This window comes from Pyrgilauda ruficollis, unplaced genomic scaffold (genome assembly GCF_017590135.1).
Source record: "Pyrgilauda ruficollis isolate IOZ18807 unplaced genomic scaffold, ASM1759013v1 scaffold9, whole genome shotgun sequence".
Taxonomy (NCBI): Eukaryota; Metazoa; Chordata; class Aves; order Passeriformes; family Passeridae; genus Pyrgilauda; species Pyrgilauda ruficollis.
This window is the reverse complement of record NW_024531043.1, coordinates 1,756,631-1,769,333: the sequence shown is the minus strand read 5'-3', so window position 1 is coordinate 1,769,333 and position 12,703 is coordinate 1,756,631. Positions and strand designations below refer to the sequence as shown.

At 56.1% G+C, this 12,703-nt stretch overlaps 1 protein-coding gene across 2 annotated transcripts in view; it reads right to left on the bottom strand.

The window, feature by feature from the left end:
- Positions 1–12,703, bottom strand: part of NOS1 (nitric oxide synthase 1) — a 76,062-nt gene that overhangs the window by 44,485 nt on the left and 18,874 nt on the right. For both annotated transcript variants that reach the window (XM_041488672.1, XM_041488673.1), the window contains exon 2: positions 2,174–3,280. In XM_041488672.1, the coding sequence (XP_041344606.1) occupies positions 2,174–2,892 (719 nt within the window). In that variant the 5' untranslated portion in view covers positions 2,893–3,280. The remainder of the gene's footprint in view (positions 1–2,173; positions 3,281–12,703) is intronic.

Sequence of the window (12,703 nt, the reverse complement as noted above, 5' to 3'; positions counted from 1 at the left end):
CCACATCTCTGCTCCAGCCTGGGTCTTCTCCCTCACACCGAGTCCTTCCACAAGAGCCAGGCTGCAGATTTTCATCAAGCAGGAGAATTTGACTGAATAGTGGATTTTCATCCCCAAGGTATAGAGATAACAAAGACTTTATTATTATTATTATTAATATTAGGATACTGAAAACAAAAAAATTGAGATTTTGGTGAAGTCCCCCCTTTGCTGCTTCAAGATCCTTCAGTTTAAATAAAATCATAGTGAAATCAAAACATTTCTGTTTAATCTCTGAATAAAAGAGACTCCTCAGAGTAGAATCACATTTTTCATCCCTCCCCATGGCTGGAGCAGAATTTCCTTGGAGGTCCTGCAGCTGCTGGGATGGGGGACATGGTTTGAAGGGTGAGGCTGCCCCTGTTCAATCCCAATGTTTGGGATTTGGTCCTCTGGGGGCTTCGCTGGGCTGCGACCCCCAGAGCTAAACCAGAGGGGATTTTGAAGCCCTCCTGCACATTTTGTATCCAGTGCTGACCTTTTCAATGTCTCAAGTCTTAAACTAGGCTTTTCCAGGATGGGATTAAATCATGCACAGTCCAGACAGGTTTTTGGAGAGCATCCTGAGCTCAGGGGGTTAAATCACTTCCCATTGCACAGCATATTTCCCAATTTTCCAAATCCCAACAATTCAATTGAACAATTGTTGAACAATTCTTGTTCAAAAAGTGAAGACCTGGAGAGTAGCTGTGGTGGGGAGGGGGTGGCAGGAAGGACACCCAGACACCGGCACCGAGCCCAGCAGATATTTTTTCCCTCTGACTCAGTGTGAGCACCCTAACAAGCTTTGAGTACCGTGTCCTCCACAGGAAACAGGAATAAATTGGGAGAAGAAGAACGACATGAAAACAACTGAAAATAAAACAAGGAAGGTGGAAAACACAGAGGGAGTGGGTGGGACTGGGATGGGAGCAAGCGGGAGCTCAGCCTTGGCTGGGAGCCCGTGGGGGGACCCTGCTGTGGCTCTCCCCTCTTGTTACTGATAAAGAAAAATGAACACAATGTTTTCCTTTCCCTAAGAATTGTCTATAGCAAGAGAACCTGAAATTACAGAGAACTTGGAATTACAGATCTTTCCGCGGCCGAGCCACAGATCTGCAGCTCCAGCAAACCCTCGGGGCTTTTCCAGCCAGTCAATAAGCAAGGGCAGCCACAACCTGCTGCAGCACTTGACACTGCTAAAACGTGTCTGGGGACTTGGGGAAAAGCAACAGGAAAAGACAACCCAACAGTGTTAATGAACGGTCAGGAGGAGAGGGAATTGGGACTGAAAAACCCAGCTACAAACAAGAGCTTTGGAAAGCAGGAGGGGCCCCGGGGAGCTGCCCTGGCTCCGGAGCGCTGCGCTGCAGCTCAGGGAAACGCTGAGGAAATTCGGGGGCTGTGCCACTTCTCCCTCCTCAACAGGACACGGGGCAAGCGTTGTTCACATCCCTACCCATGCACACAGGTCCTGAAATAGCGATCTGGCTCCAGGAGGAACAGGGGCAGATTCATCCTGGCATTGCCACAAGGACTGGCCATCCTGAGCTCTCGATAGAGAACATCTCCCCCCTTCCCACCAAGCTGGTCCCACTGCCCTCGCCCAGTCTTGGCTTCAGATGGAGCTGGACTGGGGCTCTGCTTCCCTCTCCCAAAAGGTTTGGAAGCTCATTTCTCCTGGGAAGCACCGTGCCTGCTGGTCCAACCTTCCTCTCCCATTAAAGTTAAAGCAGATTTCAACTGGAGAGCTCTAAAGCAGGACCACAAGGACAGGAATACCCTGGACCTTATTTGGCATGTGGAGAAACTGAGGCACGGGATATTGCTTCAACTTTAAACAAATGGAATTGAGAACATGGAGCAGAGATTTAGCCCAGCCCAGCCCGTGATCCACCACATCACACAGTTCAGCTGTCCATGACATTATTCCTGATCTCCCCAATTTCCCGTGCTTACATCTTTCTTCCACAATCTTCTCCCAATTTTTCATCTTCCCCTCACCGACCACTTCCCCCTTTTTCACATCCCTTCCCCTCCATCTCCACCCTGCCGTGCCAGGCAGCAGCCAGCTGTGGAGAGGCGCTCACCGACACCTCGGGGAGCCAAAACCAGCACGTTCCACCAAAGGTAAAAAATGTATTTAGGGACCTACCAGTCCACCTGGACTTCTATATCCCGTGTCTCTACCTTGGAGGGCGCATTTCCATCGCTGTCCTTACTGCTGCTCTTCAGCAGGTCCAGGACGGGCTCGATTTCTTTGAGCAGCTCGTTGTCTTCCACACCGCCGTTGAGACAGGAGTGACCACAAGCCCCGTCCCTGGCCTTGCCGGCATCCGGCCCTTTGCTGCCGGGAACGACGCCGTTAACGTGGACCACGGGCTCCACCTCCTTCCCCGTTTCCCTGGCCCACAGCGATCCCATGGCTGCTGGCAGCGGCTGCTCTTTGCTGGGAACACTTGGGTTGGACAAGTCAACCGCCCTGGGAGCCGGGCAGAGGGGTCTGGTGACACGGACGGTTTTGGGCGTCCCGTCGCCCGCAAAAGTGGTCTCCAGGTGAGTGGTGAAGCCCTCAGGGCCGCGCAGGATGAGGACCACGTAGGTCTCGGAGGCGATGCTTCTCAGGATCTCCAGCGCCGTCTCATAGCTCATGTCCACCAGGGGCCTGCCATTGACGGCTAAAATGATGTCCCCAGCCTGGATGAGGCCACTCTGCTCGGCAGCCCCGCCCCGGATCAGGTCCGAGATGATGACGGGCGGTTTGCTGACGCGCTCCTTCACCAGGAAGCCGAGGCCGCCCACCTTGCGCTTGAAGAGCCTCACCGAGATGACGTTGGGCTGGATCTGCTGCACGCTGAACACATTCTCTTCCATGGCAGCCCTCTCCTCCAGCCCGCTCTCCAGGACCTCAACACCCGCTGGGCGCAGGGGAATTCGCTGTCGGAGGCGCTTCCCAACGCCGGGGTGGGAAAGGGCAACTCTGGCTTTCGAGGAGCTGGACTCACTGGAAAACTCCCCTGGGCTTTGGCTGCCGAGGGGCTTCCTGCGGCATGCTCGGTGGCACTGCTCTCCGAACAGCAGAAAACCGGGAATGTCACCCCTGGGAAGGCAGGCTAGGAGCAGGGCGGGCAGGGTTGGGCATCGCCTGGAGTGGGAAACATTCCAGCTTCCAGTCAGCCGCTGGTCCCGCGCCGGGCAGAGAGGCGGAGGCAGCCCGCTCGCTTCACCGGCATCCCCGCCGACGGTGCGCGGGCTTCTTTATCTGGAAAGGAGGGGAAAAACCAACAAAGGAGGGAGATAAGTGAGGCAGGGCAGGCGCAAGTGCCTGCTGAGCACGGGGCTGGGCACGCCGGGGGCACCCCGTCCCCACAGATGTCACCCCCCCGCCCGGGCTGCGTTTGGGAGCCAGGCTGCAGCCTCGCAGCGCTCCGGGCTTTGTTTCCTCCACCTCCCCCTGCGAAAATCGGCACCATCTGTTCGGCGGGGGCGCGGGGGGAGCGGGGAGCCCTGGCAGGGCCGCTGGGCAGGGCAGGGCAGCGCTGGGCAGCCCGGCATGGCACTGCCCGCTCTGCCCACCCAGGGGGCTCGGCCGTGGCTCCTGCCGGCTCGGGATCCCCTCTCCGTGTGTTCTCCAGAGCACCCCACAACCTGCTGGGTGAGAAGCAGCCAGGGGCCGAGCAGCCCTGCCCGGGAGGGAACCTGTTCCGGAGGTGCCGTCGCTCCCAGGTGGCTCCAGAAGCAGCAGCCAGGGAACAGAAGAGGCCGCTCAGCTCCCCTTCCCCCGAGTTAGGAAAACACTTCCAAAGGCAACTGCTTTTAAGGCTGGCTGCAGGGATCAGCGCTCAGCTCCTCCTCTCCCCATATTTCCAGCCTGGCACGGGGACAAGGAGGCGACGCTCGCCCTCCCCCGAGCCCAGCCCCGCTCCCGCACCAACTGCTCCAGCGGAGGGAAACCATCGCCGGGAGAGCACCTCGGAGTTCACCCCGTCCTCGGGGAGCCTCCCCCGTGAAGATGGGCGCCCTGGAGCAGCCCTCGCAGGGCTCGGGCAGTCACAGCCCATTGGCTCCTGATGGGACCCTTGTTCTTATAAGCCACGCTTGGCTTCTGTCACTTCTGCTCCCAAAGCCTCCCCGCGCTTCCCGAGCACTTCTCAGATGCTCTAGGGAACGTTTCTCTCCAGGACTGTGCCCTGACACTTTGCATCGAGCCAGCACCTTCTTTTCTTTTTTAAAAGCGGCGTTTTGAGCAGAGAACAGAGGGCACATGCTCTGCTGGAGGCGCTGCCGTGGCAAGGAAAGCAATCTTCTCTCTCCCCATGCTCAGGGCAGCATTGGCACCTCCAGCCCCCTCTGCCGGGAGCTCCCTCCATGCCCCAGATGGGACAAACAGGGATCTGAGGGGCAGGGCAGGGACCCCAGCGCCACTTGGGCACGTTAATCCTCATGTGAGGAACGCTGCTGACCCCAGGCTGGGCTTTTTACCAGCGAATTAAGGATAAAACAATTTGAGATCCATAACCCAAACCAATGGGTTTAACCCCTGTGGCCCTTCCCCTGCTGTGACTCGGCCCTGCAGAGCAGCAGCAGCAGCAGCTTGCAAAGGGTTAAATACCACTGGGTCATATCCTCAAGAGCTAATTAGCACCCTAATTGCAAATGACACTGGATCAGGACCCCGGGATGGACTGTGCTACCTCATGGGGCTAGGGCAGCAGAGCAGGACAGGGAAGGTTCCAGTTTCGGCGAGGATGGAGGAAAGCAGGAATTCGCTTCTCCCTGACAGGTCCTGTCCCTTTCCTTCCCTCCTACTCCTCCATCCCTTCCCCATCCGACCCTACTTTCCCAGCCGAGTTTCCCCCTTCCCCATGCTCTTTGGCATTCACAGGAGCCGCTTCCTTCTCCCTGCCGGACTCTGATTTCCTGACCTGCTCCCCCACAAGGTGACCGCCACCGTCCAGGCAGGGCGCTGAGTCACACCAAGCTCATCCTCGTGGGATGAGGCCTCGTGGGGACAAAGGTGGCTTTGGGAGCAGCCGAAGTGCCACGGGAGCAGCAGCTCCCTGCCAGGGCCAGCCCTGCTCCTCACCCACAGTGCTCACCCTGGGCGAGCTCTGTGTGCGCATCGTGCCCGTCTCGGCGGGCAGAGCCACCTTGGCACCGCCTGGCACGGGTCCCTGTCACTGCCAGGGCGCCCAGCCGCTCACACGGGCAGATGTTGCACAGCTGGAGGGCACCGTGGATGTCCTTCAGCCCTGCTCGACCTTACAGCAGGACTTGCTGAGCTCGCTGGAAAGAGCTGAGGAGCCCCGGTGTTTAATCCCTCACTCTTCTCCCAGCAGGAAAATTTGCAGCTATTTCCATGGAAAAGGTTGTCATTTCTCGTGTGTGTTCAGCCCCAGCCTGCAATCCCATGGAACACTGGCATTTCTATGTGCTCATTGTTGCCTGCCCCCAAACCCACTGACACCTCAGCACCTTAAAAAGGGATGAGAAGAAAAAAGTAGATTTTAAGTGGTACCTCAACACCAAGAGAGACCAGAGATTTGTCCTTTATTTCTGCTGCTCCTCAGAATCAGGAAGGTTAGAAAAGAGCCAGAAAAGAGAGGAACAGGCAAGGAGAGGGAAGACAGACAGGCTTTAAACCCCTCAGCCTCCTGCTCCTTTAGGGAATAACTGGATAAGGATTTTCACAGAGTCATGGCATCATTTACATTGGAAAATAATCCTAAAGATCCTTGAGTCCGATTATTTTCTAGCTGGAAAGCTTTGCACAAACTGAGACTGGAGAGAGGAGGGAGAGGGAGAAGTTCAGGGAGAAGGGAGACACCAGGAGGGCTTGGAAAACTCCTCCAGGAGGGTCAGAGCTCTCCTGTCCCACTCCAGGGTGTCCCAGGTCGGATTCCAGAGGGGACATGCTTCAGATGGAACCCAAGCAGCTCAACCCTGTGGGTGGCTGAGCTGTGCTGAGCTCTGTGAGCCCACAGATTCCCAGCTCTCCCTCCCAGCACCATGAGGACTCTGATTTATGGACCCCAGAGCCAGGTCAGACATTTAAAAGCTACTGCGGGTGTCAGGTCTAACTCCTTAAAACAGTGAGAGCAGGATGGGGTTTCACCAGGGTAGGAACACTTATTTCACCCCAAAAACCAGCCAGGAGATGAAAAATCCATCAGCAAAGCCAGGCTCAGCTCCCTGTTGGGAATAAACCCTGCTGGAATAAATCTCCACGGATGGTGCCACCCCACTCCTGCCTCGGTTTCCCTGCCCTTCCCAAAGCATAAACCTGACTCAAACCTCAGGAGAGCAACAAGCCCTGCAGAGGGGCAGCACCCCAGACAAGCCTTAACCCTGATCCCAACACCAATCCCTGGGAACAGCCCTCCTTTGGAGGCTTTCAGGGAAGAGCAGCAGAGCCTGCTCCCCTCCGGCAGTGACCAAGGCTCAACCAACCAAGCCCAGGAGAAGCTCCCTGGGCTGCCAGATAACATTCCAAGAACAAACTCCTGCACAAACCTTAATAGGATGATTTGATTTCCAAGGCAAAGCGGAGGAGAAATCAATCCTGAGGGCTTTAACACAATCTCCCCTCTGTGCCAGGCAGAGCTGCCGGCTGTGCCGGGCTGGGCCGTGCTCAACGCCAGCTCCTCGGCCTCACAAATCCATTTGGAGCCCTGTTCTCCCGGTGATAATGGCTCCTGCATCCCTGTGCCAGCTTTAAATGGGCACCATTGTCCTCTTTAATTAGCTTTCGTGGGATTTATAGCTCGAGGAAGAGCCCTGGCGCTGATGGATTTATGCCCGTTTAATTTTTACGACCCACGGAGCATCGGTGGATCGGATGAGGAGCGCTGGGATGCAACATATGCACAGTTCCTGTAAACCTGCACGGCTGTGCCTCTGAAAGGGAAATGTTCAAATGACTCCCTGGCAGGCAGCTCACTGGTGCCAGCAGTTCCACGCTCCATCCCTGCCCAGGGTATCCTTGTCCACGGCCTTTTAATCCTCAGATAATGTTCCCACAACGCCTTAAGTTTTAGCTTTTACATTTTTCAGATCCTGAAGCCTATTTGTGTATAACTCTGAACTGATATAGAGTGTTAGTTAGCTCTCTTCACATTTTGGGCAGACTGAACAATCCTTCCAGGCCTGAGAGCCAAGGTCACCAACACAGCCTCGGGCCCTGAAAAGTTTAAACAAAAGAGAATCGGGGAGTGGAGGAAACCGGGGGAATGTGACTTCATTACCTGAAGCTTAATTGGACAATTAACTTCTGATATGCAAATAGACCAAACTTAAATCAGTCTGAGAAACTCATGACCATTGTCCACCTTCGGTGTAGCCTCTGTGAGACTTTTGCACTGCCCAAGGTGTGTCCTTTGAAGGCCTTTAATGAATACCTACTTCATTCTTTTAGCTCTGTCTAACCTCTGTTCCAGGCATCACCTCCAGCTCTAACCACCCACCTCCCCTCAGCCTTCCCAAAATCCACCCAGGAAGGGTGACACCCTTTCCCTCCAAACCCAAATGATGGCTCTGCTTCTCCCTTCCCATTCCCAGCTCAATTCCCAACCATTCTTGGGTTGGGAATCGTTATTCCAGCTGGGCTGGGACCTTGCCTTTGCCCCCAATAAACATGATTTCCACCAGGAGTGACCAGAATGGGGCACTTTGTCATCTGTACAATGCCCTGGTGCCAGTCAGTGCCCACTGACCCGAGCTGGCACCAGCAGGCTCTGGAAGGACACTGCCAAAGAGATGGAATGCCACGGGCTGCACCCTGGAGACCTCCTCACCTCCCCGTGCCTGTCTGCACCCAAAACATTCCTGTTCCTGCAGGAAGGGCAGTTAATCAGATAAATCCTTGTTTCTGGTAGAAATAAATCCATGGCCAGACCCCAAGAGGGTTCATCTGCCTCTAATCAGGGGTTGTTTCCTGGAAAACAAACCACAACTGTTTGCTCACAAATCTGCCCCAAAGCCCCAGGACCTGCACATTTATCCAGCTCCTGGCACTTGGTTTGGTGTCCATCCCCTCTCCAGGGAATGGAGCGGCCAGGGAAAGCCAGGTCCTGCTGGCACAACAGCCACAGGAATGTCTGGGCAGTTAAAACGATCATTGCAGTTCCCTTCCAACACAAATATTCCATTTTTTCTGATCTGATCCTATCCCATCCCATTCATACCAGTGTCCTGCCCACTCCTGATCATGGAACAACAGTGCTGGAGGAGGCAGAGCCACCCCAAAACTTTCCTGCAATTTACTGGAGCCCCTCACCCCCCTTCCCGTTCACCCCACCCGGCACAACCCAAGCAGAACGCACGAAATGCATTTTAATGTTGCCAAGACAACTGTGTTGACAAAACCCCCCTTTTTCTGTAGCTGCCAGAACCAGGGTTTTGTTGTAATTTGGAGTTCAGGACTGAGCAGATTTCTGCACCACGCCTGCCATTCCTCTTTTGCTGTTTCCTACAATATTTCCCCGGCGCCTGCGGTGTGTGGCTCCAACAGAATTTAGATAAAAGCGTCAATTCTGCCGCTCGCCCCATCTAAAACTGATGTTCTTATTAGGGCTTGGCCCATCTGTAAAACCTCAATTCCGCCACCATCAATTTTCTGAGAGGCTTGGAATTACACCAGTGACTCCAGTGTGACAAATTGGAGCGGTGTTAACACACCGCCACTTTGTCCTAGAAGACAAAATAGGTAGGGAGGAAATAAATGAGAAAATGCCACTTGATGGATGGTCTGGCGGTCCAATCGCAGCATGAGAGGGGAATTGGGGCTCCATTTAGGAAAAAACAAAAGAAAAAGAAAATTTAAAAGTCACAGCAGGTTGGCTGGAGCTGTAATAGCTCAGAAGCTGCCAGCCAGCATCAATAAAGTCAGGGATGGAGCTCCGAGTCCATCCAGGAATAAACTCCTGGTCCTTTTCAGCCGCTCACGTCCCCTCCTTTGCTGCTGTCACCCCAAAATCCTTCTTGCCTGGCATTAAATCTCCCAATAAATCCTGTTGGTACTGGTTTTCTAAGGAGTGACTCATGTCCCTGTTTAAAACCCTCGGGAGGAGATCGTTCTCCTTGTGGCACAAGCCCCCAACACCCAGGCAGATCCCAGGAATTCTGCCCCTGAGATAGCTCTGGGATCTCCTGAGCACTGTCACCACCCCTCTCCAACATGGGAAGGGGCAGGATTGGGATTCCTCCCTTCCCCAGGGATGAATCTGCCACATGGAGCCAAGGCAGAGCTCTTGGCATCCTCAGGGACGTGCCAGGGGAAAATTGAGGATAATTTGTTCCCCCGAGTTTCTGTCCGTGCTTTGCACTAGCACTTGTTGCCATAGTACCAACAACAGCAGCAAAGTTCTCCAGGGGCCTCCTGGGACCTGCTCCTTGTCCTACAAGGGCTCTGACTCTAATTCCAGCAGGACTCAGCGGGGGAGATGATGTGGAGTTTTCTGCCTCCTGGATTTGCTGAAGGTGCTGCCGGTGGGAGAGAGGCTGCTCCTTGGAAGCAGCACCAGCCTCGTCATCCTCACCCCTCCAGCATCCCTGAACGTGGATGTGGCAAAAAACCCAGGTGTACATGTGGGAGAGGAATGGAAATGGACCCCATTGATCCCAGGGGTTTTTCTCTTCCCTATGGAAGCTAAACCAGCCCCAGCCCCCATCCTAAACCAGTTTTTCCCCATGCCAGAGGAGAGGATTTTGGCTCCCCAAGCCCCTGCTCCTCACTGCTGGCATTTGGGGCAGGCTGTGACCCCAGGGCCAGCTCGGAGCCCTGGTCCCAGATGTGGCAAGGCAGCTCCATCTTGCTGCCTACTGGGGATGAAGGATAATCCCTGCTCGGAGGGCACCGAGCTCCCCAGCCTCTGAAAGCAAGGAAGAGCCTCACGTTCCAGCACGTCTGGAGACGTAAGCCTGAAACTCTGGAAAATGGGATTAAGACAAGCTCCCCTAGAAGGGCTTTGCTGGATCTCCTTAAGCATTTCAGGATTGTCACGGAGAGGAGAAGCCATGGAAAGCATTTCCCTGGCATCATTGCCCCCATTTTTGTAGGGACACACACAGAACCTGTGAGTTGCCATGCTCCACATGCAGAGCCACCACCCTGGTGACATCTGGGCTTCCCACAGCCACATGCTGAGCCAGATCCCACACGGATGGTGACAACCCAGGTCCCTTATCACACACAGCCCATCAGGGCTCATTTGGAATGAGCACGATTTATCCAGCCTCAGCCAGACAGTGGCTCCCAGGCCTCTTCGGGACACAATACATTTATTTTTGGAAGGATCAGATTGCATCTATAGATTTGATTTAACGCAGAGATAGGATCGGAGCAGTGGGAGCAGAACAAAGGCATCTGAGCTCTGCTCAGAGCCGCCTCTCCAACCCGGCCCCTTGTTAGTGGGGTTGGGTTTCTTTAGGGGAAAATTGATGGTATCAACAAGTATCAAACAATATCCTCGTTCCTCGGGAAAGGTAAATGCTAATCTATGCGAGCTGAGCTCATGTGACTTATCAGTTACTAAAAATAGTTGTTTTCAGGCACTGATTTAGGGATTCTGGCAGATTTCCTAAGCCTTTGTACAGACACACCACTGAAATGGAAAAGACAAAATACACAAGCAAAGCAGGGAGGGGGGAAAAAAATCTGACAGGGCCAAAACGGCCCCTGAGGGTGAGGGAGGACCCAGCCCTCCCCGTGAGCAGCCACAGAATGTTAATTCCAAGCGAGGATTCCGAGGAGGATTCAGCCCAAACCCCTCTGCCTAAGATGGCCTCTCACTCACAGTTGTGGTGCTGGCAGGGGGAATACAAAGAATCCAAGGGGCAAGAGGAATTGTCCCTTTCCTGGGCTCCAGAGGGGGTGTGAGGGTTCTCCCAGGGCGGGTACCTGAGCAGGGAAATACCCTCTCCAAGCCCACGGCTGCGGGGGAAGAGACTCCGCACCCGGAGTTTGTTTGCAAACATTTGAAACTGCAGAGTCTGTGCCTGAGTTTGTGGCGTCTTTAAGAAAATATTCTGGGAAATACAAGCCGGGAGAAAAGAGAGGGAGGAGGAAATTGCTGATGCAAACCTAAATTCTTGAAATAAGGCTTCCCCACTGAGACCTTGAGCAGAAAATGATAACCAGCAAGAGGCGCAGGTAGAAATCCCTGGGAGAGTGATTTCCCCCCTGCTCCCAAAGCCTCCCTGCAGCTTCTGTGTGATCATCCCTGTAGATTCCCGTCTGCCACAGCCGCTGGCACTTGGGAATGTGGGTGAGGAAGAGGAGCTGATGTTTGAAGCAGCCAAGCCCCCTACTGCTGCAGCTGTCCCTGCGATCTCCCCCGTCCCCGGTGCCAGACAGCCCCTGCTCCCCGGCAAGGGAGGAAGGAAGGAAGGAGACGCTTCCCCTCCATCTCGGCGAGAGGCGGATCCGCTCCTCGGGGACTCGGCAGATCCTTGTCAAGTCGCCTGCCAGAATTTCCTCCCGACAGTCATAACTTGGAAGCGTCGGGAGAAAATGTCTGCACCTGGGCTGTGGGTGCTCGGCCAGTGGGGCAGGGACCCGCGGCTGCAGGGGGCAGCGCACACCCACCCCCACACCAGATGTTCCAGATGTGCCCGCACAAAGAGCTCTTTTCCCCTCTGCTTTGCCAGTAAGAACTAAAAGCTTTCGGCTGCGAGCCCAGCCGAGGCAGCAGCAGGGCAAGCAGGGCTCGTCCCCTCCGATCCCTGCGGCAGCAACTCCCGCCTGCATTCCCGGCTCGTCCAGAGGGACCTGCGAGGTCCTTGGTGGGCAGAGGGAAAGGGAACGATCCGGGCTGAACCCCCGCTCTCCCTAAAGGACAGGAACCAGCCCCCAACAGGACATCCCGAGGGCTGGAGCCGCACTGGGGAGTCTCCTCCCCATCCCGGTCTGGATGGGGGTCTTGCTTCCACTGCAGTGCCCGGGGACAGTGAGGACACCCTGGGGACAGCTGGGACATCCCAGGGACAGGGCAAACAGCGAGGGCAGGACCTGGCATGGGCCACTCCCCACCCCAGCGCGGGGCTCGGTGGCATTTCCCGCAATGCCAAGCCCTCCCCGTCGGGGAGCGAAGGCTCGGGAGCTCCGCCGAGTTCAGCACCCGGGACAGCTCTGGCGACCAGCTCATCCACCCGGGACACCGCCGCGGCAGCCCGGACAATGCCGCCCGCCTCCCGAAACCGCCTTCTCCTGGGAAACGGCATCCCCAAGGAAAACTGCCCTCCCTCGGCAGGCTGACATTCTGCAGAACTGCCCCCCTGCCCTCCCCAAGACGCCCCCGCTGACCCCACTTCGGGAAACGGCGGCTCCCGCTCCCTGCCCTCTCCGGAGCGATCGCCTCCGGGCAGAGTGCCGCCTGTCCCGGGCTCGCTGCCCGCCTGCCACCCCCGCACTCCGTCCAGCTGCCCCCGCCTGCCCTCCCGGCCGGGCACGCCGCGTGCCCTCCCCCGGTGCCCCGTCGCAGCTCGCTGCTCCGGGCTGCGGGGGAGGCACACTCCGCTCCCCGCCGCCGCCTCCGCGGGGCCACGGGGCGAGCCGGGCTCGGAGGCGCTGGAGGAACTTTGCGGGGTGCGGAGGGAAGGGGGGGACACCCACAGCGTGTCCTGGGCGTGGGGGGAGTGTGGGAGCCGCGTCTCGGCGGGGCCACCCGGAGCAGCAGAGCGGCTTTCT